The sequence below is a fragment of the Thalassophryne amazonica genome, chromosome 9, assembly GCF_902500255.1.
Source record: "Thalassophryne amazonica chromosome 9, fThaAma1.1, whole genome shotgun sequence".
NCBI lineage: Eukaryota > Metazoa > Chordata > Actinopteri > Batrachoidiformes > Batrachoididae > Thalassophryne > Thalassophryne amazonica.
This window is the reverse complement of record NC_047111.1, coordinates 57326774-57352170: the sequence shown is the minus strand read 5'-3', so window position 1 is coordinate 57352170 and position 25397 is coordinate 57326774. Positions and strand designations below refer to the sequence as shown.

General features: G+C 39.4%; 3 protein-coding genes across 4 annotated transcripts in view; all 3 read left to right on the top strand.

The window, feature by feature from the left end:
* Nucleotides 1–258: 258 nt before the first annotated feature.
* On the top strand, nucleotides 259–12249 carry arr3a (arrestin 3a, retinal (X-arrestin)). The gene is made up of 17 exons (XM_034177418.1): nucleotides 259–287; nucleotides 4337–4368; nucleotides 5104–5134; nucleotides 7823–7883; nucleotides 7977–8021; nucleotides 8118–8308; nucleotides 9145–9204; nucleotides 9291–9367; nucleotides 9456–9591; nucleotides 9686–9770; nucleotides 9874–9946; nucleotides 10036–10175; nucleotides 10607–10691; nucleotides 10766–10789; nucleotides 10871–10920; nucleotides 11104–11123; nucleotides 12209–12249. Exons 2-16 carry the CDS (start codon nucleotides 4361–4363, stop codon nucleotides 11106–11108), a joined length of 1071 nt encoding a protein of 356 aa, XP_034033309.1. The 5' UTR covers nucleotides 259–287; nucleotides 4337–4360; the 3' UTR covers nucleotides 11109–11123; nucleotides 12209–12249.
* A 4098-nt stretch (nucleotides 12250–16347) lies between these two features.
* Nucleotides 16348–22289, top strand: znrd2 (zinc ribbon domain containing 2). Of its 2 annotated transcripts, none has more exons than XM_034178095.1 (4): nucleotides 16348–16420; nucleotides 18699–18841; nucleotides 18934–19018; nucleotides 19144–22289. In XM_034178095.1, exons 1-4 carry the CDS (start codon nucleotides 16405–16407, stop codon nucleotides 19581–19583), a joined length of 684 nt encoding a protein of 227 aa, XP_034033986.1. In that variant the 5' UTR covers nucleotides 16348–16404; the 3' UTR covers nucleotides 19584–22289. The 2 variants fall into 2 exon arrangements, with proteins under 2 accessions (XP_034033986.1, XP_034033985.1); XM_034178094.1 differs by having other exon boundaries at nucleotides 16368–16420; nucleotides 18690–18841.
* A 2506-nt stretch (nucleotides 22290–24795) lies between these two features.
* The window catches only part of LOC117517924 (titin-like), a 167291-nt gene continuing 166689 nt past the window's right edge, over nucleotides 24796–25397 (top strand). Inside the window, 1 exon segment of the mRNA XM_034179057.1 lies at nucleotides 24796–25226. Coding sequence (XP_034034948.1) covers nucleotides 25123–25226 — 104 coding nt within the window. The 5' untranslated portion in view covers nucleotides 24796–25122.

Sequence of the window (25397 nt, the reverse complement as noted above, 5' to 3'; positions counted from 1 at the left end):
TTAAATAGGTTTGCTTTCTTTTTCAAGGAATTCTGAAGGATTACGAGAACACAGCCATGTGCCAATTATGTGCCACAGCTTTCTCTGCAAAGTAGCAACCTAGTATTTTTAAACCATTTGTAGTCTAAAAAAGAACTGAGTAATTGGATTATGTAGAGGGGAACTGCAGCAAAACTGAAGCGGTTAAGCCTGAATGATGGACAGAGAGAGGCTGAAGGTATAAAACCAGAGACACCAGTCTGCACTTTATTGTGATAGCTACCAAGATCCCAGACATCTAAAAAGAGGTAAGATTTTTCATTTTATTTATTTATTTAATGTGTAGATGAATTAAAGAATTAATTTATTTGGCACGCACAGGTCGAGAACAACAAAAAAACTTACAACAAAAGAGAGAAATAAAATAGTCCAACAATGCACCGATGTGCCCGAAAGGGTGTAGGCAGAAACAAAAGCTTGTAAACGCTTACCCCTTTAACCAAAATTAAAAATTATTCATATGTATATAAAAATATACATATACCCATCATAGCTACTACAGAGTATACACTGAGCCATGAATTTGAATTTCAAAAAAACACAAACATGCAAGCAGCAGTGCAGAACAGAATCAGAAAACAATCACAACACAACAGAACCAATAAACCTAATTTAACATGCCATACCAAGTAATCAAATAATTTTTATAGAGCCTTTTAAAACCACCAAACTACCGAGTGATTTTATATTATCTGGGCAATTATTTCAAATATTTACACCTTTAACAGAAATACAATTACTTTTTACGGTAGTTTGAATCTTTGATTTCTGAAATAATAATGTTCCTCGTAAATTGTGACTGGAGTCCCTCATTCCAAACAGGTCCTGGACGTGTTGTGGCAGAAGTCTATTTTTCACTTTGAACATAATTTGTATTATGATGTAATCAATCATGTCCCAAAATTTCAAAATATGCAAAAAGATGAACATAGTGCCAAGAAGGATTTGGGCATCTCGAGTAAATAGCATATTATTTTTTCCCCCCTTTATTGAACTCACTGTTGCAGAAAAACTATGTGGACCTATTCTGAAAGACTATAAATTTGTGCTGTTGCTATAATTTTGATCAGTTTCACCAGGAAACAACCTGAGGCATTTATTTTATATTTATTTATTTTGCCAACTGAAGCTGAAAAACCTTCAGCTATTTTCTGTCTTGTTTTTAATTGTAAATAACTGTAACTGTATTATAGAAGGATCTTTGCATGCCTTAGAAAATAAACAATAATGTCAGTGTGCTGACATCACACCTAACGTGAGCAACAGGATATATAATGTGCTTAAAAACAAACACATGCTGCTGGTGGCTGAGGACCTGAGCGCGGGGATCGCTTTAAAGCGGCTGTTCGCAATGATGCAAACAGGCGTCACATAACGTGATGCTAACAGGCTAGCATTTGCTTGAAAACTTGGTAGCGTCACTTAATAAAATGCTAACGTGTATGACATAACTCGATACTAACAGGCTAATGTTAGCACGAGCGGAGTATCTCCACTGGGCCAACAAAAAACATACGAGGTCTGTCCATAAAGTATAGGTCCTTTTTATTTTTTTCAAAAACTATATGGATTTCATTCATATGTTTTTACGTCAGACATGCTTGAACCCTCGTGCGCATGCGTGAGTTTTTCCACGCCTGTTGGTGACGTCATTCGCCTGTGAGCACTCCTTGTGGGAGGAGTCGTCCAGCCCCTCGTCGGAATTCCTTTGTCTGAAAAGTTGCTGAGAGACTGGCACTTTGTTTGATCAAAATCTTTTCTAAACCTGTGAGACACATCGAAGTGGACACGGTTCGAAAAATTAAGCTGGTTTTCAGTGAAAATTTTAACGGCTGATGAGAGATTTTGAGGTGATACTGTCGCTTTAAGGACTTCCCACGGTGCGAGACGTCGCGCAGCGCTCTCAGGCGCCGTCGTCAGCCTGTTTCAAGCTGAAAACCTCCACATTTCAGGCTCTATTGATCCAGGACGTCGTCAGAGAACAGAGAAGTTTCAGAAGAAGTCGGTTTCAGCATTTTATCCGGATATTCCACTGTTAAATGACAGTTTTTATCTATAGTTAAATATGTATCTCAAATAAAGATGTGTCCATATTAAGAATTTTTTCTGGCAAGCTTTTCTTTCATTAAATACATTAGAAATATGTGGATTACACATTAAAGTCCAAACACTTTTGTGTGTAATTCATGTATTTTTAATGTATTTACTAAATAAATTCAATCAGTCAGTGAAATCCTTCATCCAGCTCTGGGTAAAAGTCTGCAGTGGATAGCTGCGTGACCTAAAATGTAAAGTATTTTGGTACTGAGCAGGTGCCTCGGAATCTATCTAAATTTGAATTTTGTGGCTCATCCCATGACCTAATTAATATGCAAATCAGATCACTATTGCTATCATATTTTAAAAATATTAATTTTATTATGGTTTTTATTATTATTATTATTATTAGTAGTAGTAGTAGTAGTAGTAGTGTTTTCTTTATTGTTGTTGTGATTAGATACAGTGAATATAGACCTTGAAAACATTACTAGACATAATAAGAAAGCGTACAAACAAAAAACAAATATGCACTAGTCAATAATTCACATACATCTGGACAAATCAGTTTCAGTAATATTTAAAAGTTGAAAGTTTGAAAGCTCATAAGGCTGATGCTTCTTTAATTTTAAAGTGTTTTTTTTTTTTCCAAGTAGCAGTCGCATCTTCATCAAGGAACAAATGGAATGGAATTAATGTTTTTTCATTCCTTCACTGACTCCGAAATTGGAGTGATTTGTAAATTTTAATTATGTGCATGCACACGTGAGAAATATGACTATGGATTCTAAGTCATGTATACTATTTATGTTTTTAAGTTTTAAGTTTAGAAATTTTTGACATTAAAACAAATCAATTGATTTATTTTGTAAGAATCACATTTCATTTCATTTCATTTATTTATTTAAAAGGGACAACACATAATGAACACATAAAGTGCAAATATGTCAGATTGTAGCCATGGGCTAATTTCCATCTGTAGTCCCTGACAGACTATAAAAATTAAACAATTTACAGTAAAAATGCACAAACATCACAGGAGCTTACAATACAACAACAGACATTACATGGGGTCACTAACAACAACAACAAGACACAGACTAGACAAAAGACAGGAAACAAAAGGACACTGACATGATCTGAGCATGAAGGTTATCTTACACAAGCTCGGTAAAGGAGGGCACACAATAAAAAAACAAACAAAAAAATGTCCAATTCAATTGGAATAAGTTAATTAAAATTGCAAGTCTAATTTCATACATTTATATAGTTTTAAAAACCATAGCTTTAAGAACAATAACTTATAAAGTGCTGTAGTGCATTGCACATTCCCTACAGTTCTTATTAGTTTCTACGTACAACTGAGTTCATAATGCTCACAGTTTTGATTTGATTTGAGCCACTCCTTTAAGTGACTTTTGAAAGCTTTAAAGCTTGGAGCCTCTCTCACTGTAGTTGGCAGAGCGTTCCATTGGACACTGCCTTTGTAGGAAATGTAAATGAGAAATCAGAAACCCAAATAAGCCACTATGAAGTACTCCAATTAAGCAAAAGCCAGCAACTCCAGCAGAAGCAGCTGCTAAGAACTTATCTTATTGTTTTTGGTAATAGGTCTTTTTCGAGGATTCTTGGGTACCACTGGAATGACTTTGTGTCAAACTAGCAGTTACTTAAATAGATGAGAGTCACTTAGATTGTGGGGGAATGTAGCTGTGGCATGTTTCTCTGAACATGTTCCAGCATGCTGGTGCCTCAATATTGACAACCCAACCAGCTGGAGAAGGCCAAGGGCAAACCCACGTTTCGCTTGGCTACAGCAAACAGATGGTACTTTCTCTGTCTGGGTGGTTGCCATCCAGAACACAGGACGGTGCCATACATGTGGTAGATGGGGCACCGGCGCATAGCGTGACCTGTCTTATTAAATCCACAAATTCCATTGGCATGTCACTAAATGTAATTTATCCTTTTGGCATTCCTTAAATTGCATTCTGAAGCTGTGGATTTGCCACGGCGTTAAAGGTTACGTGCTGAGACATAATGTGTAAATTTGGCCACAGTTTGGTCAAAGTGTCCTGGATGTGGTGGGCAAATAGTAAATGCAGAAGAAGCAGCTTTGGCTCAGGAGGCCTACACTGGTAATCTCATTCTAAGTGATTAACCTTTCAGATCCTCCAAAGAAAACAATAATCCTGCTGTCAGATGGGTGACAGGTGGTGCTGATGCTGTGATCTCAGTTAAATGTCTTTTCTCTCCACAGAACACACACAGAAATCATCCAGATATGGCCAAGTAAGTGTTTCTTTCTGTCACTTTACTTTTCCCTTTTTTCCCTGGATGACAAAAAGTTATTCAGATTGCATTTGTACTGGAACAACCTGCTTCAAATTATAAAACAGCCAAAGATCAGGAAAAGTCTCTTCATTCGTCTAATGCAGCTCCTCACAATGCAGTCTCCAGTTTAGAATGATTATTAAAAAAATCAACTAAAAAAGTTCCAGATTTTACTGTCTCAGATTCTTAATCCGCACTGAATAAACTGCTCCAGGGAATGAGTGATTTGAGAAACTTGTCGATCTGTTTTAAGCTCCCTCACCTGGACAAGCCTGTCAGTCTGAGCACAAGGCATCACGTCTGCTCCACACTTAGCAAATCGTAACAGGATAATAGGGAATGAGGAATTAGTGGTCCCTTCTGCCACATGTACAGGCCATTAAGATTCCTTCAGAGTGCAACTATAACTAGGACACTCACACATCAGCATGGCCAACCGCTAATACCTCTGCTTTCTGACTGACGAGAGCCGTCAAGGTGTTTTAGTTACATATTGGCAATGCCATAATGAATGTTAAAGGTAGAAGGGGAAACCATTCTTGCAACACTCAAGAAAGACAGGTACATATGTGGGGGAGCTTCAGATCACTGCCAAAGTTCAAGTGACTTTTCCTTAAAAAAAATGTAATTTGTTAAATGCAAACATAAATAATAAATACTCTTTAAATAGCGTTGGTGCTCTTTTCTCCTCAGGGTTTTCAAGAAGACGAGTGGAAATGGAGGCGTAAGTTACCATGTGTTGATTTCCATTGATGCTTTACATCTAAAACAATGCTGCTGACTAAACTGTATATATATATTTATATATATATATATATATATATATATATATATATATATATACAGGTGCTTTATGCAGTTACTTCATTAGCAGCTTTATGCAATTACTTTATTAGAATCTGCAGAAAACTTGCAACTAATAAGCAATGTAACTAATAAGGTAACGAGAAATCTAACTTGGTTACTCGTAAAATTGAGCAATCAGAAAAGTAACTAATCAGCAAAGTAACTAATAGTTACTTTTCTGAGTACTAAATCTTAAAAATAACCAAATTAGATGAAGTAAATGTAAGAAGTAACTAAAATATAACTGTATAGATTAACTAATGAAGTAACTTTCCAAAGTTACTTTCCCCAACACTGTATATGTGTGTGTGTGTGTATTCTCCACTCAGATTGCAATAGCCAATCACAGATTAGCCTTTCTGTACATCATTTACCTGTATTTAGGCATGCTTGGCGCCAGAAAGTTAAGTTGGATCCAAAAGGATCCAAAAAGGCTAGGACCAAAAGTTATATTGGATCAGTTCCCACTGACCAATAGCGTTAGAGCTTACTGCCAACAGCTAGCCAATCAGAGCGCGGCATACGAAAGTCAGGAACTAGCTGACAGAAAAAATGGCAACAAACATGTCAACAACAGCAGAAAATCGTCTGCCAGCGAGGTTTGGTGAGTTCACAGAGGAGGAACTGGTGGAAATATTGAACTCCAAGGATGCCAAAAACACTAACAAGGTAGACAAGCATGCTACTGACGTTTTAGAAGCATTCATCGCATCAGAATCAATCATATGCTGTTCACAACTAAATAAATTGATCTAATTTACTTGACTCTTTGTTGTTTGCTTAATTTGGGAGGGGGGTGGAGAACATAACAATTGATAGATGGCAAGTCGTCCAACATAGAGAAATACTGGATGAAGAAAAGTTATATTGGACTCGGCTACGCACGCCTCTTCCAATATAACTTTTCTTCATCCAATATTTCTCTATGTTGGACTCCTTACCATCCATTATTTGTATAATATATATATATATATATATATATATCCCCAAAAATTACAAAACAGGTTGATGACACGAAATAATTGCCTTTTTAATTGCTTAAGCAAATCTGTCAAATTGAACAATGGTAAATGAACTGCATTTATATAGCGCTTTTCCATCTACATCAAACGCTCAAATTGCTTTACAATGATGCCTCACATTCACCCAGACACACTCACACACCGATGTAAGGATGCTGCCATGCAAGGCGTTCACTAGACACTGGGAGCAACTGGGAGATTAAGGACCTTGCCCAAGGGTCTGTAGTGATTGTTCAGCCAGACTGGGGTTTGAACCGCGGATCCTGTGGTCTGAAGCCCACTGCTTAACCACTAGACCATCACATAATATATTGTTAAAATATGGGGAGGTGATGGTCAATATAATGTGTTAACAATATATTAACACATTAAATATATACATAGAAAAAAGTACACATCATATTTCCACATCTTCAAATCAAAAATAAAAAAAGAATGAGTAGTACCTTAGTAAGATTTAAGAAACTACTCAAAAAGAACATCATGTCTAAGTATCATAAAGAAGCAAATATAATTTGATTTATATGGAATGTTCAATTTATAAGTGGGACTCGTATATTTGAATGTGTGGGTATGTATATGCGTATGTAGATATATAGATATGGGTAGGTGTATATGTATATAAGTGACTGTGTATATGTATGTATGTATATATTTATGTTTGTAAAGTATATAGGTATGTATATAGGTATATATGGCACAGCCCAAGCAGAGGGTCACCCCCAAGAGCCTGGTCTGCTTGAGGTTTCTTCCTTATAGGGAGTTTTTCCTCACCACAGTTGCCTAGTGCTCGCTCTGGGGGTTGGTAAGGTTACTCCTTACTGGCGTAAAGTGCCTTGATTCGAATTTCTTGTGATCTGATACTATATAAAAATAATTATAAGTGAATAGTATATTGATAGTATCTGTGTGTCGACATGTAGTAGTGAATTTGTATTTATGTAAATATGACTGATAAGAATTGTTGGACTTGTACGAGCAGGGGTGGGCGCTAATAAGCTTTGCTTCAGCCCACACCCTTTCGGACTCACTAGTTTTGTCTGTTTGTTTGTGGAATTGTTCATTTTTTTCTATTTGAATATTTTGTGTGCCGAATAAAACTTTGTCACATTTGTCAAAAATAAAACCGAACCAAATTCCAGTCATTTTAAACAAAATATGCATTGTCATAAACACTGTGTTGAAAAGTAAAATCTATGTGTTAGCAATCATCTGACCACTTACATTTTAACATTTGAGACATAAATAATAGTTTTGATCTAGCGTGGTGCTTATGGGTTTTATTAATACAATGTATCAAATTGTTTCCATACAAAATTTCTTGTAAATAAAGGGTTTCACAATACAGCTTATTTGATATTTGAAGACAGAACATTTAAAATATTTTTAAAAGTTAGAATCTGACTCCAAAGCATTCAGTAATCTAACAACATTTTATTTTTACAAGAAAATAATAGCGGCATTGTTTGGAAATGACACTTGCACTTCTTTCACTGGGTTGACAACAGGGCTGCAAAAAAGTGTCTCTTCTTTCCCTTTGACAGCTAACCCTCTTCCTGGGCAAGCGTGACTATGTGGATCACGTTTCCTCAGTGGACGTAGTCGGTATGTTCCATCACTTTGTGCATGTCTGCGTGTTCATGCGCACGTAGCACCAAAGTGCAGACGACAACATTGTGTGTTCTGTTGTCTTGACAGAGGGTGTAGTGAAGCTGGACTCAAAAGATTTTGGAGACAGAAAAGGTAAAAGACAAACTCACAATAGAGTAAATTAAATTCACTTTACAGTCTGTCTCAGATAACCTTCAAAGTAACTTGACTGTTTTCTGCTTCGGTCAGTGTTTGTGCAGCTGGCGTGTGCCTTCCGCTATGGTAGTGAAGACCTGGATGTGATGGGTATAGGCTTCAGGAAAGACATCTGGACCAAGTACCTGCAGCTTTACCCTGAAAGCCACAAGCCCACTCTGAGCCCCATGCACGACACCCTAATGAAGAAGGCCGGCGACAACACAGTACCTTTCACTTTCGAAGTACGACACCAAAATCATTTAGCTGTATCAAGAATTTAACACATTTTCCTAAATATTTTGTTTCTTTGGGGTTCAAATAAAAAGGTTCTAAAATATGGAGCCCAAAAGTGTCACTGAAATAGTAATAAAGTATATTCTTAATTAATGAATGTACAATAAAAAAACAGGCATTAATAAATTTGGTTGCATAAATAAATGGACTCAATTACAAAATAATTCATTATTTGATCTTTTGACATAATGGCCAATACAAACAGGACTTTTAAAAAGAAATTATAACTCAGTTATGACAGCATTAATAAATACTTCAAATTAAAAAGAAATGAAAAAAGTTAAACGATTCATTTAAAAATGCATGCATCATTTCTTAATTGAATAATGCATTTTAAAACAGAAACAAATAACTGAATTCACAAACTCAATTAAGAATACAGATTTGATTTGCATTTTTGAAAAGGGCAATTCATGTGCCCACCATATCTCCTTTTCTTATTAGATTACTTGGACATTTGGCTTTTCCTTTGCCCTCTGCATTTAGCCTTTATATACCCATTTATAATCAATGATAATCAACCGATTATATGTTTGAATTAGATGGCTGGGCTGAATTTAAATGATTAAGGCCACTGGTTTACTCTGACTAACTCGTTACATTTTACAGTGTTGTGGGAGTTGAGTCCAAATGGGTCAAAAAATGTCAACAAACAGTGTTTGGAAACTGCTCAGCACAAATGCTGATGGGGTTTTTTGTAACTTAAATGCCATTATGACACATTTTTGCTGAGATTTCAATGAAGGAAGCTTGCATTTGTTTAAATCTTGTCTCGTGTCTCTAGATTCCCAATAACCTGCCATGCTCAGTCTGTCTGCAGCCTGGACCTGATGATAAGGGGAAGGTAAACGTCCTTAGTGTCACTTTAATCACATGGTACTGATTTAGATTTTTTCTACTTTAGATTTGTTTTTTGTTTTTTTCCTACAGGCTTGTGGTGTGGACTTTGAGGTTAAAACTTACCTTGCCATGGAAAAGAGCAACCCTGATGAAAAAATTGAAAAAAAGTGAGTTCAGTCATCTTCTATCTGTTATTCTATCATGTTCTTGCATCCACTTCAAGCTGCTCTTCGTCTGTCTCGTCCTGTCCAAAAGGGACACGGCTCGCCTTGTCATTCGTAAAATCCAGTACGCCCCCTCTCAAATCGGGCCCGGCCCCAAAGCTGAGATCTGCAAAAGCTTTATGATGTCCGACAAGCCTGTTCACCTGGAAGCTTCCCTGGAGAAAGATGTACAGTCATAAAACTTCAATATTACATCTCATACAGTGCTATGTTACTATAAAAGATAATAAATGATTGTCCTGATCCTGGTTTTGACTACAGCTCTACTTCCACGGTGAACCGATTCCAATTAAAATCAAAATCAACAATGAGAGCAACAAAACAGTCAAGAAATTCAAAATCACTGGTTGGTACCTCTGTTCATTTAAATCATCCTTCTATCTCATATCTCATCAAATAAATGATCAAAGAACATATAATTACTTCCTCTCTGTTCTGGCTTTTTGCAGTGGATCAATCCACAGATATTGTCCTCTACTGTGCGGACAAATACATCAAGAGTGTTCTCAGCCAAGAGTTTGGGTATGTGTAGAGGAAACGTGCACACTGAAAATGTCAATTATTAAGCAAGACAGAAGAAGTCCAAACACACATCTGCTGATCCTCTGCAGAGAGACAGTGGAGCCCAACAGCACGTATGAGAATACACTGTCCATCACCCCTCTGCTGAGTGAAAACAAGGAGAAGAGGGGGCTGGCGCTGGATGGACGGCTGAAAGAAGAGGACACTAACTTGGCCTCGACCACTATGTAAGTGAACACAGCACCCAGGAAAATGTGTACACAGTGGATATAGAAAGTATAGATTTGACATTTTTAACATATATATTATGATCGGTAGTGGGCACAACTAACTGGAAAGTTAGCTTTGATAACCGCTAATCCACTAACTGAAAAGTTAACTTTTATTCTCAATGTCGGTTTTCTGGGCATTAAACCTCGAGGGAAATAGCGACACTAGTGCAAAAAAAGCGGTCAGTTTATTATTGATGGTCGGCACATTTCCACCTTTAGTAATGGCGCCTTCCTGCCCTGAGTGACACTAATAGATTGAGGCGCGCACGTCCATTCCAGGTCTGTATTTCCATGGTCTCCACTCCCACCCAGTTATGTCATATAAAATGCAAATATGTGAAATCTCATGAGTGTGTAGAATTCACTGTGATCCTTCTTTTTCCCAGTCTGCGGCCAGGTTTAGCAGAAAAACAAGTGTTGGGAATCCTGGTTTCTTACAAGATCAAAATCAACCTCATGGTGGCCGGAGGAGGGTAAGCAGCTGTTCATGACTGACTATTACTATTAAAAGAAATTGCAGTGATAACCAGTTGTCTTTTTGAAACAGTCTGCTCGGAGGCCTCACCGCCAGGTAGGTCAAATTATTATTTTTTGATTTCATCATGATGATCACGATCAAATCTGGAAATTCTGACTTTTTTGTCCTTTGCAGTGATGTAACAGTGGAGCTGCCATTAATGCTCATGCACCCTAAACCTGAAGGTAGCACTAATATAAACTTGAGCATAATTATTTATGTTACTGCTGTAAATTTCCCTCAATTTCCCTGAGGGAGTCTTCCCAAGGGATTAATAAATCTCTATCTAATCTAATCTAAACATAAGAATGTATTTTCATGTTTCTCTCTTCTTTTTTTTCATGACCGCTTCTCTCCAACATGAACAGAGTAATCACTGCACATTAGAGTAAGTATGTAAGGAGCTTTAACTACTGTCATTTATAGTGCCTCTGCAAGACTACATGTGGTTTTGGTGATATTTTTTGCAGTATAACTCTACGTAATAGTCTTTGTTAATGGGCTACCAATAAGACAAAGCTCCAGACTTTCAATGCCTTCGTGGACTCGACTATTAGAAGTGTATCTGTTTGTAGTGAAGGTGTTGCACTATGACATTCTCTTTTGTTGTTCATGTTTCTGGGTCCTTGATCTTTGACATCAGAAGATGTCTGGGAAGAGTTTATGAAGTCATGAGGCTGCTGGACAGTGGTGTTTAGCGCTGCCTATATATGAGGTATTTACAGTTGAATAAAGATCCAAGTCTTCAGGATCTTGGTGCTTCCAGTCTTAGTGGATGGTTGTGAAATTTGGACAATAACCACTGACCTAAAGTAACAACTAGATGCCTTTGGTACTAGCTAGGTCTTCTGAGAATCCTTGGGTACCACTGGAATGACGTGTCAAACAAACGGTAACTTGGGGAGACGAAAGTAAGGCGTATCATTGGTATTTTGAGGGAATGTCATTTATAACATTTTAGCCATTTGACGTGTTTCTCTGTGCATGATCCAGTATGCAGGTACCTCAATGTTGAGGATCCCAGCAACTGGAGAAGACCAAGCTGACGCATACATTTCACCTGGCTATGGCAGATATATGGTCTAGGAGTAGGACCCAGGACACTTTTATGGTGTGGTGGATGTGAAGATGTATGACATCAATGCATGCTCCCAGAACTGACCCTACCCTAATACAGACCTTGGTTAGATTCCCAGTCATGCTACCTGTCTGTGTCCTTGCATGAGACACTTGATTAGCATTGTTCCATTAAATGGGTACCAGCCTTGGCCGGGGAAGTAACTGACATCCTGTCCAGTGGGAGTCATGAAGTTTTATTCACTTTGTGCTACAGAATCTAGTGATATGCTGAGGCAACAACGGATCTCAGCGCCTATTCAGGACTTACTTATTATAGTCTAACAGCAAATCCTGCCACATTTTACAGTCTCACCTACAGCACAGTAATATGTTGCTTATTATCTTCTGTTTCAGACGGTGTTCTTCCTTGGAGGATGAGAAGAAATGGGACCAAATAAAAAGGAAAAAGTTTGCAAATGATGTAAAGAAGCTCAATTAAATATCCGAAGAGAATGACCTTTTCAGTGTTTCCTCTGTCATCTCCTAGACTTGATTGTTCTTGTTTTAGTTGTGACATTATTGAGCACATTAAGACACGGAGCTCATAGTTTTATTGCAAGCTAAAGCTAGACGTGTACCTATAGTAAACACATATGAGTACAGTACACATACAACCAGTGGCACACAGGTTTGAAGCTCCACCCATTCAGATTTAAGTTACATAAAGGGTTAAACAGTCAATACTTTGCCTGTTTGTATTTTTAGCTTCCATCAGTGTCCTTTTTAATACTATTGAGAGGACTTTGACACTGTTTCATTTCAAGTGCACTGAAATAAAACACTTTTTTATGAATTTGGAGGGGTGAGCTTGTGACCAGAGGATCCCCAGATGGATTTTACATAAGTGATTTTAAACCATGACAGCATCATGTGTTACTAATGTAATCTTTGTGGCTGTGGTCCCAGCTCTCGTCAGGTTGTTGACCAGGTCCTCCTGTGTACTTCTGAGCTTTCTCAGAATCATCCTTACCCCACAAACTGAGATCTTGCATGGAATCCCAGACTGAGGGAGATTGACAGTCATCTTGTGTTTCTTCCACTTTCTAATAAATAAATCATAACAGTTGTTGTCTTCTACCAAGCTGCTTGCCTGTTGTCCTGTAGTCCATCCCAGCCTTGTGCAGGTCTACAGTTTTGTCCCTGGTGTCCTTAGACAGCTCTTTGGTCTTGGCTATGGTGGACAGGTTGGAGTGTGATTGATTGATTGTGTGAACAGGTGTCTTTTATACAGGTAACAAGTTCAAACAGGTGCAATTAATACAGGTAAAGAGTGCAGAATAAGAGGGCTTCTTAAAGAAAAATGAACAGGTCTGTGTGAGCCAGAATTCTTGCTGGTTGGTAGGGGTCAAATACTTATTTGCAGCAGTAACATACAAATCAATTATTTTAAAAAATCATACACTGTGATTTCCAGATTTTTTTTTTTTTTAGATTATGTCTCTCACAGTGGACATGCACCTAAGATGAAAATTTAAGACCCCTCCATGATTTCTAAGTGGGAGAACTTGCAAAACCGCAGGGTGTTCAAATACTTATTTTCCTCATATATATATATATATATATATATATATATATATATATATATATATATATATATATATATATATATATATATATATATATATATATACTAGGAACTACAAGTAAGCCTGCAGTCTGAGAGCGAAGCGCTCTATTGGGGTGATATGGTACTACGAGGTCCCTAAGATAAGATGGGACCTGATTATTCAAAACCTTATAAGTAAGAAGAAGAATTTTAAATTCTATTCTAGAATTAACAGGAAGCCAATGAAGAGAGACCAATATAGGTGAGATATGCTCTCTCCTTCTCAGGAGAGTAAGGAGCCTGTTGAACCACAGGAGTCTGGTTTTTGTCAAAAAAAGTCTGAATTAAGTTCGAGGAATGTGCTGGAGCATTGTCGTGATGGATGCGCCAATTTCCTGTGGCCCACTGTGGTCTTTTGCTCCACACAGCATTACGTAGGCGACAGAGGATATCCCTGTAGTACTCCTTCATGATTGTTTGACCCTGTGAGAGGACATCCCTGTAGTACTCCTTCATGATTGTTTGACCCTGTGGTGCGTACTCATGGTGTACCACACCGCAGGAGTCAAAGAAAACAGTCAGCATCACCTTCACGTTGCTTCACACTTGGCGAGCCTTCTTTGGTCTTCGTGACGTGGAATGCTTCCACTGTGACGACTGGAATTTGGTTTCCGGGTCGTACCTGTACACCCAGGACTCATCACCAGTGATGATGGTGTTCATGAAGTCGGCGTCACTTTTTGTGGAGTCCAGCATGTCCTGTGAGACTTCAACACGAAGTTGCTTTTGCTCCGCAGTTAACAGCTTCGGCACGAATTTCGCCGCCACTCTTTTCATGCCCAAATCTTCGGTCACAATGGAATGTGCCGAAAAAGTGCTGATGTCCACCTCTTCCGCAATTTCTCTGATAGTGTGCGAAGCCTCTGTTCCTCTTTCCATGACAAAAACTCCTGTAACAGTGGAATGTGCAGTTCATTTCCAAACTGGATGCTGTGTTTTATCCGGGATGTCATCTGGCTAGCACAGGAATTGTGAAAAGACGTGGACATCAGCACTTTTTCGGCACATTGAGACAGATGTGCGGAGGAATCCTGCGCGTCACAGCGGTGCCGCATGGCGCAAAGCAACGCCGTGATGAAGCCTCACAGGACATGTTCTCGCATGTCCAGGCACATCCACAATTTCTCGGATAATCACTCGACTGAAAAACCACCGACAGCTGTCTGAACGCCATCTCAAAGCCGTCCTGTGAGACCAAAACGGAGGTGGTTTTGTCTCGCTCCAGCAGCGAATCCGCTCGGCTTTCCATGACAAAATCTCTTGTTAAAAGTGAAATTTGCCAGAAAATTGTTGATGTCCAGCTCTTGTGATAACCAGAGAAATTGCACACGATGGTCATGGATCCATACAGCCATCCGTTTAGAAAGAAATGGTCGTTCAGCCTGTCGATGGCAGCTTCGGAGCGCAGCACGCCATCAGCTGCTGGGGGCCGTCCTTAAAGCGACAGTAACACTCCGTAATCTCTTTGAAGCCCATAAAATTTTCACCAAAAACCATCTGAATTTCTCGAATGGTGTCCACTTGGATGTGCCTCACAGTTTCTGAAAAAATTTTGTTCAAGCAAAGCGGCAGTCTCTGAGCCATTTCTAAACAATGAAAAAAAAGACGAGAGGGGTGGACCACTCCTCACTCAAAGCCTGCCCACAGGCGAATGACGCAACCGACAGGCGTGAAAAAACTCACGCATGCGCACAAAGGTTCAAGCTTGTCTGACGCAATCACACGTGATTCAAATCCATATGGTTTTTGAAAAAAATAATAAGGTCGGATACTTTTCTAACAGACCTCGTATACATTGTAAGAAGGGTAAGGAAACTGAGAGGTATTTGAAGGTCGGACAAAAACTGAAAGAGGCCGTTATGTTGAGAAGATTGAGATCATTTTGGTTTGACCAGTTCGGCTTCTCCCTTTTTCACTCGGGGTCACCACAGCAAATCTGAGGTGAGTTTGCATGTTGAATTGGCACAAATTTGACATTGGATGCCCTTCCTGGCGCAGCTCCACGTTATACAGGGTTTTCAATCACGTGACCGATTTGCTGCAGGACAGGTGCCGTCTCCATTCCGGATTACAAGGAGGCTGGCACGTGATAGAAAAATGGAGAGAATGTACGTTATTACGAGGCTTTAAATCCTCGAGATAAAGCTATTTATCGTGATAGATGTGTAGTAGTTGGTTCAGTGGATCCGCATCTTATACCAGATAGTGAATTTAGTGGTGATGTAACGAACTGGCCAACAGTGTCACACTGCGATATTGTGAACTAGGAAGCTGCCGACCAGGTCAGCCTCACCGGCCTCCTGCAGAGCATCACAGCGGAGCTCTGAAAGTGGAGGTCGTCTTGAAGTCCTGAGCGATTTCTCTCACCAGGTGCTAGAAGGGCAGCTTGCGGATCAGCAGCTTGGTGCTCGAGGACCACAATGTAAATAAGCATCCGTATTGGAAGCGTTCTTGTGTTATCCTTGACAGTATTTTTATGTATTCGTATATCATTTTATTGCCGAATAAAATAAAATAAAATTCTGAGAGCAGTGGATTTCTAGTAGCGGTGGATCTCTCTCAGCGCCACGGTGCCGTGAGGCTTCTTCACACCGACGCTGAAGCTTCTGCAATTGTTCGCCAAATGCACGTAGCATATCACAGCGGCCACCGCGTCGTAATCCAGAATGGCCGCGGGACACAAGATGACGTGACCGATACGTCACATGAAAACCCTCTATACGAAGAATGGGAAGGGGTGCGGTTTGAACCGAGAACCTTCCGCACGGGAAACAAGCGCAGTAACCACTTGGCCAGTGCAATACAATTAGACTGAGATCCTTAGAGTACACTCCAATCCAGAAGGAGGCGCTAGTAGATTGAAAAGTTGATGGCCAACTGCCTTTAAACCAAGTTAACAACGAAGCCTGACGTCATCACGCACAACGTGTAGCGCTGAAGCAACATGGCTTTGAATGGCGGTTTGTCAACTATGATAACTTTACCATTTGTTGTTTTTGGTGTAAATGTTGCTGCAGATATAGTCTGTAGCGCGTTTACAAAAAGACTTTGGTGTGTTGTTTTAAATTTTCCTACTTAAATATGTATTCGTCTGGTTGACCGTATCGACACTGTTAGCTGACGTTAGCTCCGTGCATTCGTTAGCTAGCATCTGTTAGTGGAGCACATTATTTCATCATTAATTAGTGACAACAAGGCACGATATCCACCAGTGTGATGAATAAACCTAATGATAAATGATTAATGGAGTTACAAATCTGAAGCGGAAAAAATAGATCTACAATACGTAGGTCTTCACAGTAAATCAGTGTTAAACGGTTTATAAACGTGTTTGTCACAGTAAGTAATAGTAACAGTAATGCTGAGATTATAAATATGTGCACACAGTAATACTATCGTGACAGTAATAATAATAATGCTGTAATAGTGACAGTAACACTGTGATCATAAAAAGTTCATGCATATAGTAAAAATATGGTGAAGAGAAGAAGGGTCTTTATTACATACATCCAGTGAAATTTGTCCTCTGCTTTTAACTCATTTTAATCAGAGACACAATCCAACCAGCTGCATTCCTATGCCCGTGGACCAACTCCAGTTCTGGAGACACTGCCTTGGTCAGCGGCAGTTTGTAAATAAGTATGTTTTTAAATGCCGGAGGAAACCTGTGCAGACACGGTGAGAAGATGCAAACTCCACACAGAAAGGACCAGGCAGGAAGTGACCCCAGGACCTTCTTTCTGTGAGGCAATAGTGCTACCCAGTGAGCAACCGGGCTTATAAATATAATTGCACATCAGAATAGTACTGTGACAGTCACTGTAATACTGTGATCATAAAATAAGTGCACATAGTAATAGTGCTGTGAAAATAACATTAATATTGTGATCATAAATTACGTGCACACAGGAATAATACTTTGACAGTAACGTTAATATTGTTAACCAAATATGAGTGCACACTATAGTAATAATACTGTGCTCGTGAATATAAGTGTACACAGTAACACTAATACTGTGAGTATAAATATGAGTGCACACTGTAACAGATTACTGTTACAGAATATAAATGTATACAGGAACAGTAATACAGTGATTATATATAGAAGGACACACAGTAACATTAATGCAGTGATCATAAATAAAAATGCAATGCAAAGGCAGCAAGTTGTAAACATTTCCTCAAAAATGCAAACTTGCATTTTATGATGAAATAATAACCTAAAAATTTATCTATCCACTTTGGAATGAAGCGCTGTCCTTGTATTTATTCCACCTTAGTCCAACAGAAGCAGCACAAGATGCGACTGAGCTAATGACAAAAGTTGACATTTAGAGTAAGATTTTATGGATGGGATGTTCGACAAATAGTGACGGCACCTACACTGATTTTTAAATCTACAAAGTGATATTTTGTAAGATGCCGTCATTTGTGCAAAATCAAACTTAAAATACTGGCTTGGCATTTAAAGATGAGTTCAGAAAACCACTTACCGAACTAAAAAGCAATCACAGCTTCATCCGGCATGAGTGACAAGAGATGTAATCCAATTCAGAAATGTTTAATGACCAAAAAGTTGTCAACTGACTAAAACTACTGTGTGTACATTTTCAAGTTAGGAGCAAATCCTATTTCTACCCAATGTTAATGTGTTTATAACATTTTAAACATTATTATGATCTATGCATAACATCAGATGACATATTTTCCTTAAATTGTCTCAAGTTGTGGCTCTTACAATAGATTAAACTTTTGCTCAAAAAAATTATTAAAGGAGCCATATCGTCCAAAAACGGGAGTACCGTGGTTCATACTGTTACCGTCCAAAAAGTGAAAAATACACAGTTCTTTCATTAATTTTCTAAGTTGCTTATTCCAGTTAAGAGTTGCATGGGTGTTACAGCCTAGTCCGGCAGTCACTTGGCGAGAGGTGGGTACACCCTGGACAGGCCATTATTCTATCGCAGGGCCACACATTCATACTCTTACCTATGGTAAATTTAGAGTCATCAGTTAATCTAATGTGTCTTTGGAGGTGGGAGTAAGCCAGAGACAATTCACGCAAACACGGGGAGAACATGCAAACTCCAGAAAGGACCAGGTTGGAAGAGAACCTGAGTGTCGTTTCATTAAACTGTTCATAGCTCTGTTGTTCAAACTGCTGTGAGTGTGATTTTAGTGTTGGTCAGTGAGTCACTCTAAAAATCAGTGTTCATTCACTAACCCCAGATGACGAAGACTTTGAGTGGGAGCCTCCCACAGAGGCAGAGATGAAGGTGATCCAAGCTCGTAGGGAGCGACAGGACAAGATCAGCAAACTGATGGGTGACTATCTGCTCAAAGGATACAAGATGTTGGGAGAGTGCTGTGATCAGTGCGGGGTGAGTGGAGTGTGTTTATTTTCTTTTTTATTCAGAAGATTATGGTGTTCTTTGTTTGAGGACATTGAACCGGCTTGTTTTTGTGTTTGCAGACTATTCTTCTCCAGGACAGACAGCAGAAGAATTACTGCGTGTCTTGTCAGGAGCTGGACTCTGATATTGACAAGGACAACCCTGGTAGACACACTGCACACCCAGACACTCGCTCACTGCACTTCACAAAGCCGTCATTGTTAATTCACACTTCTCTTTTGGGTTTGCTCTTGTTCCTCTGCCTTTTTTTCTTCCTTATCTTGTCCCAGCGCTTAATGCTCAGGCAGCATTGTCCCAGGTGAGAGAGAGACAGCTGGCATCTCAGTCCCCAGCTCCGCTTCAGACCGCTGAGGTGAGTGGAGGTCCCGACAGCACCTCCATAAATGCATCCGTTCCTCAGCCCAGACCTGAACACTGTGAGGGGGCTGCTGCAGGAGGAAGAGCTCCTCTACCTCCACCTACTGTTCCTCCTCCTCCAGCTCCTGCTGCCGCTGCAGCGGTCCTGGCACCCACTCGCCCCTCTATTTGTCCACAGAACACCGCCCTCCGACCTGTGTTACAAGAAGCTGAGGAAGCTGTTCTCACCAAACTTCGCTGGGCCACTGCCCAGTTACAGAGTTCAGCGTCTCTGGAGATGAGTATCCAGCTCTGCAGCCTGATCGCCAGCTGTGCCAACTCGCTGCGTAGTCTCAAGGAGCTCGACCACTAATAGCCATGGACTGGCTGAGACCACGGATTAATGAAATGCAGTCCGTGTTTTTTTGTCTTGGAATATTGACTCTGGTCAGCTGCTTTGCAGCATCTCTTTTTGACTGAGATCTTGTATAGAACTAATGCCCGTTGGTTTAATTTACCTATAGGGCTGCTCAAAATACAGCTTGACATGCTTTAATGATCTTTAAGACCTTTTTTAACGTTTGGTTGTTTTTGACCCTCCGTCATATATTAAACAACAAAGGAAACGCAAGTAGGGAGGAGAGTAATTGTCATTTTGAGTCTACCACGGAGATGCAGATCGTAAATAGTGAGTTTTAGTCACAGATCACGCGTTTGCACACAAACATGACTATGGACACTGGCAAGCACCTGGACAGAATTAAGAACGTGTGGCATGTTTTCAGCAATGACTCGCTGTCGGTAACAATTAGGAGTGGTGATTTTGTTGGGATATGAGGAGGCCTACAAAAATTTGAAATTTGTTGCATTTTTGCCGTGCCACACTGCACTGAAAACTTTTTGTGAACATGCCACTGGCATCCTGGATGCTGATTTGAAAGTGCGGAACATCGCCAGACAGTTAAATGTTCATGAGTAGACTAGCAGTCGGTTAAAGGACATGTCGCACCAAAATCATAACAATTAAGATTTAGGCTGTTAGTGACCATCCGATGATCCACCGGGATTACTTTGTGCACCCCCATGACTGGTTTCAAAGTATATTGCATTCGCAACAAACAGCTACAGAGACATCTGAAAACAAAGTACTCGTCATGAGTACGCGGGTGTTTCCGACAATTGACATCGCAACTAGAAGGATCCCAGCGTGCGCTTGAATGGAACGTAGTTGATAACATTACGAACGGAGACAGATTAATTTCAAAGTTTACATAAGTGTGATGTCATGTTATGATGACTTGTTTTTAAGTGAAAACGGTTCATTTTGATACAGTCACGGTAAAAGCTGCAGCTCTGTGAAGGTTTCTGTGCACCTGCACAGCTATGAGTCAGAAACGCAGCCTGTCACTAACCATCTCTGCTCCAGGTTCAGCTTTGTGCACGATTAATTATGAGTGTTGTTAAAACACGTGCACTCCAGCTTCTCAAAGTAAAAAAAAAAAAAATGCCGCAAAACAACAAAAGGGGTAAAATGCTGAACTGCCAGACGTGTTATATTGTTTTCCAAATATAAACTCCACATGAACAAAGAAGTGCGCGTGCGAAGCTGACTCCAACCTCTCTTACGATCGTGGCACATTAAATAATGTCCATTAATTTCTGGAAATAATGTAACTTCACACAGCTTCAGTAAAGAGCATGTCTCCACACTTGAGGCTCCAAAATCCGACACTGAAAAAGTTAGTGTTTCAGGGTGAAGCGTGTCGTCTCCTCTCTTTAAATCCAAGCCATCACTTTCGAACGGCGGCTCAGAAACTTCATTTTTGGAAGGAGCATGTTCATTTCTCACTGTCTGTCAGTCATTGAGAGGTTTCTGTTTTGCTAATTAGGATGTCACACAATGAAAAATGCAGAGAATTGCAGAGTGAAACGTTTTCCGGAAATGCACCTGTTAACACACAGTGAAAGGAGTAAAATACATCAGAGATCACTAATTATTAGCACATATGTGCGGAGACACTTAGAATCATGAGTACTTTTATGTTGTTTTACTAACTGGGACATTAAAACACGTGAGAGGCTCTGTGACACAGGGGGACCTGCGACAGACCCATAAAACACTTACAGGATATTCTGGATCATGTTCAAGCTCATATTCTGATACCAAACACTGTTGTTCAACTCCAAAATGCCTTGAGGGAAGAGTGGCAGGCCATTCCTCAACAGGAAATGTGCCATTTCATGGTGGGCACACACCTTATTGACTGTGATCTGATCCAGAATGTTACTTTTCTTTTTAACAGCTCAATAAAAACACCTTTTACTATTGTGACATCCTGTCCAAAAGTTGACAGAAATTTTATTCATTAAGGGAGATTTAAACATACTTGTTTCTTTTGTTGTTTTGTTCAGCAAAATTGAATATTTGACCGTTTACATTGTTTACATTTTCACATATCTGTAAAAACCATCTGTCCATTTAAATATTTAATATATCATCTACAGTCTACAATAAATCAGTCTACATATATTTTGATAATTGGCTTAACTGGCTTTGGTTATTTAATTATAACTATTGAACATCGTGTTTAGAAGTTGTATTTCCTAAATTGTACAAGTTGATAAATCACAGTTTTCCTGCTTTAAAGGAGATGGAAAAGCTGGAGTAATGGTATGACTGTGAAGCTTTTAAGTTATTAAACATCAGTCAAATAATTGTGTTTTTCCCGGGCTGACATTTCCGTTGTGTTTCCGTTGTGACTGTGACACAGTAATTACTGTGGCCGGTTGTAAAGTCAGTGCATGAGAATGGTAATTATGTGATTCAGTTCCTGCTCAGTCAACACGGAACAACGTTCAAGAGTTGAACTTTCCAGCACAGCTCAGTGTGCTCAGCTCAGTGTCCATAATATTACAGAGTAATATTATGTTTCCTGATTCATCTAAAACATTTAGAAGAAGTGGGTGATGCAACGTGTGTCAGTCCGCAGTTCTAAATACCGAAAACACCCGTTTTGCTGTACAAAGCAATGAGTTTTTATAAATTTGGATGTGAATAAAGATTTGCCTGTTCAGTTTTCATCATCTGCACATTTGTTGCACAAGAGGGCGCCAAATGAGAAAATACTGACTTTAGAGCGACAACTGCAGTTTTTGTTTGGTGTAAGTTACTAAATCATTTACTTGTATTTTTGTGTGTGTGTGTTTGTGAGTGTATACACGTAGGCACACATCAGTTGCTGTACTGTCGTGGTTATCACATGTGCCTGACGTGAAAGGTCCTCTGGTTAGAAACCAGGTGAGAATAGCTGTTTTGGAGGAGATGTGCAGTTGATCACCTGACAATTACTTCACAGTGGTGTGTGAATGTGATGCATTACTGTGAACATCTGCGTCGGATGAAAAGGCACTCTCCATACATGTGTAACTAGCTCATTGGCCTTAAAGTCATCAATCGTGCTGCTCTGTTTCGAACTGTTGATCGCTTACTTGCGTAGACAATATTTCATACAGCATATTTTCAGTCGGTGACTTGTCACATCTGACGCCTTAACTCTTTTGTTTTGCCAAATAATGAAAAGTTCCAGCTCTATGTGTAGGTTTTATTATAAATGAAACATGTTTGCCTTCAATACATGCAGTTAATCTGATGTAACAAATGGTGGGCTTCATTTTTCTTTCTTTCTCTCATTGGTGTAACTTAATGTACGTAGGAAAATAAGATTTTTCTATAAGACAATAGAGAAGGCAAAATTCTTAAAGTACCTTGTTTTAAACTCACAACATGAACATTCCAAATGTTACAATCCTGAAAATATCACAAAAGTGATGCTTTGGTTTACCAAAGTTATCCTAAAATGTCAAAGTAGTGTAAAGAGGTTATACTGATGAAAATGTGATTGTGATTAGATTCATGTTAACTACCCTCAAAGTAAAAAAAAAAAAAATGCTCTGAGAGCACAGTATCCCCCACTGGCAAATGCAGCTTTGGTACAAGTGCTTACTACATTCTGATAATATTTCAAGGTAATGTGATATTTGATTTCAGAATGCAGATACCAGCTCATGAAACAGGCAGTGTCCAGGCTTGTTATTCAAGGGCCATAACTCTGATAAAATGGGCCAGACTCAAATGATAATATGTCTATTACCAACCTATAACAAGGATTTGTACCAAGTTTCACAAAATTTCTCCTAAAATTGTGAGAGGTATTGATTTCAGAATGCAAGCACCCACTCATGTAACTGATGGAGTCGAGAGTTGTTCATCAAGGGCCATAACTCTGATAAAATGGGCCCAACTTGAACGGTATGATAATATGCATATTACCAACCTATAACAAAGCCTTGTACTAAAAATAAGGTCTAGTCAGGTGCAAAGCTGGTGCTTTTCTTCCATCTGTCACAAGAAAGTTTGCTTTAGACTCCACCAAAAGACAGGTCTAAAGTCTAGTGCATTTTAAAAGCATAGCATTCAAATGCATTTTATATAACCTGGTTCAACACACCAACACTGCATGCAGATAATAGACCACAACAGATGCATGAAACTGAATTCAACATAAAAATAATAACAAATGGAATCAGGAAGAACCACAACTTTAATCATTGGTTTGTACCATATTTTAACTGCTTTTCTCTAAAAGTTAAACATTGAAACAAATATATCTGCTAATACATGCATTATTAACATGCATAACAGCCAAAGATGAGGGGACCGGGATGGAGGAGGTGTTGCTAGAAGAACCTGTAGTAGATGCTGCACCCGTAAATAAACTGCATGCTTTTGTGTGTAGTTCACAGATGTGTTCCCTCACATGAAATCCTCTCACTTGTGCCGCCTGTTGGGTTCATCATCTAAAAAAAAAAAAAAACAATACAATGGATTCCAGCACACATACCTCTTAAAAGAATTGACACATCCTGTTTATACCCTGCGCCTTGTTTTGCACTCATGCTGCGTAAATTGCAAAGTGGAGTCGTATACCACTAAATGGACTTGTGCTATGCACTTTACACCAGAGTATAGACTGTGCAGATAGGGCCCTTTATCTTGAAACCTCTAGTTTTGGACATCAAGATATGCACTTCTACTTGTTTAGACACTCAAACAGTCCTTGGAATAGAAATGAAAAGAAATCCCATCTCTGAAGGTAGAAGGGGCGTGGCCAGCAGCAGCTTCTTTCCAATTAAAGCAACACACAAGCAGGTTGTAGATGTTGTGTATGAGTGCTTGTTTAGGGAGAGTTATTTGGAGGAGTAATATTAGACCAACTGTGAGTCAGGAGAGTTGTTTCCCCTACTGCCCTGCACTCCTCCACCCCAGCTGCCTCTGTCCATCCATCCATCCCCCCACCACACCTAAAAATATCCTCCTGTTCTCACTGAGGAAAATCCCTGAGCTCTGACCCACTGTGGGAACTCTAAGTGGATATAAAAGTGAACTGAAGACGTAATATTAAAAAAAAGAGGTTAATGTTGCTGGTTGAAAAAGTCACTGTCAGATTAACAGCTTCCCTGTCATCTTTGATCAAAGTCTTCTTCACGTGTCTATAAACTTCATAAACAGATCAAAGTGCTGCATCACCGGCGTCACTGAGGGGAACTGCAGCTGCAACGGAACAGCTCGCGGAGCGGCTCCAAACCTCTTCTGAGACAACACACACACACACATTTCCTTCTTGCTCAACGCCTAATTTCCACTTCTCTACAAGCGACATTTCTTATTTTTCCCCCTCTTTTTGGACCGTTATTCAACTTTTCACCATTGAGCGCAAGTCTGAGCCGGTGAGCTTCAGCCGCAGCAGCAGTAAGCTAACGGACCTTTTAGGAAGCTAAAAGTTTCTGTTTTTTTTTTTTGTTGTTGTTGTTGCTGTTGTTCCACCGACTTCTTCATAGTCGGGCGTTAGAGGATGACTTCGGTGTGGAAAAGATTACAGCGAGTTGGTAAAAAAGCTTCAAAGTTTCAGTTTATTGCGTCTTACCAGGAACTGCTCTTGGAGTGCACCTCGAAATGGTGAGTAACAGCTGAAGCAGTTTGAATTGCCTTAATTTGTTTAAAAATTTCTGCTCTTTGCCGTTTTAAATGTCACGTTCCCTGCTTGAATTTAGGATGTGATATGATGTTTTAATGGACATGCTGATTGTTGTTATCAGGTACTGAAAGTAGAGGTGGGCGGATCGATCC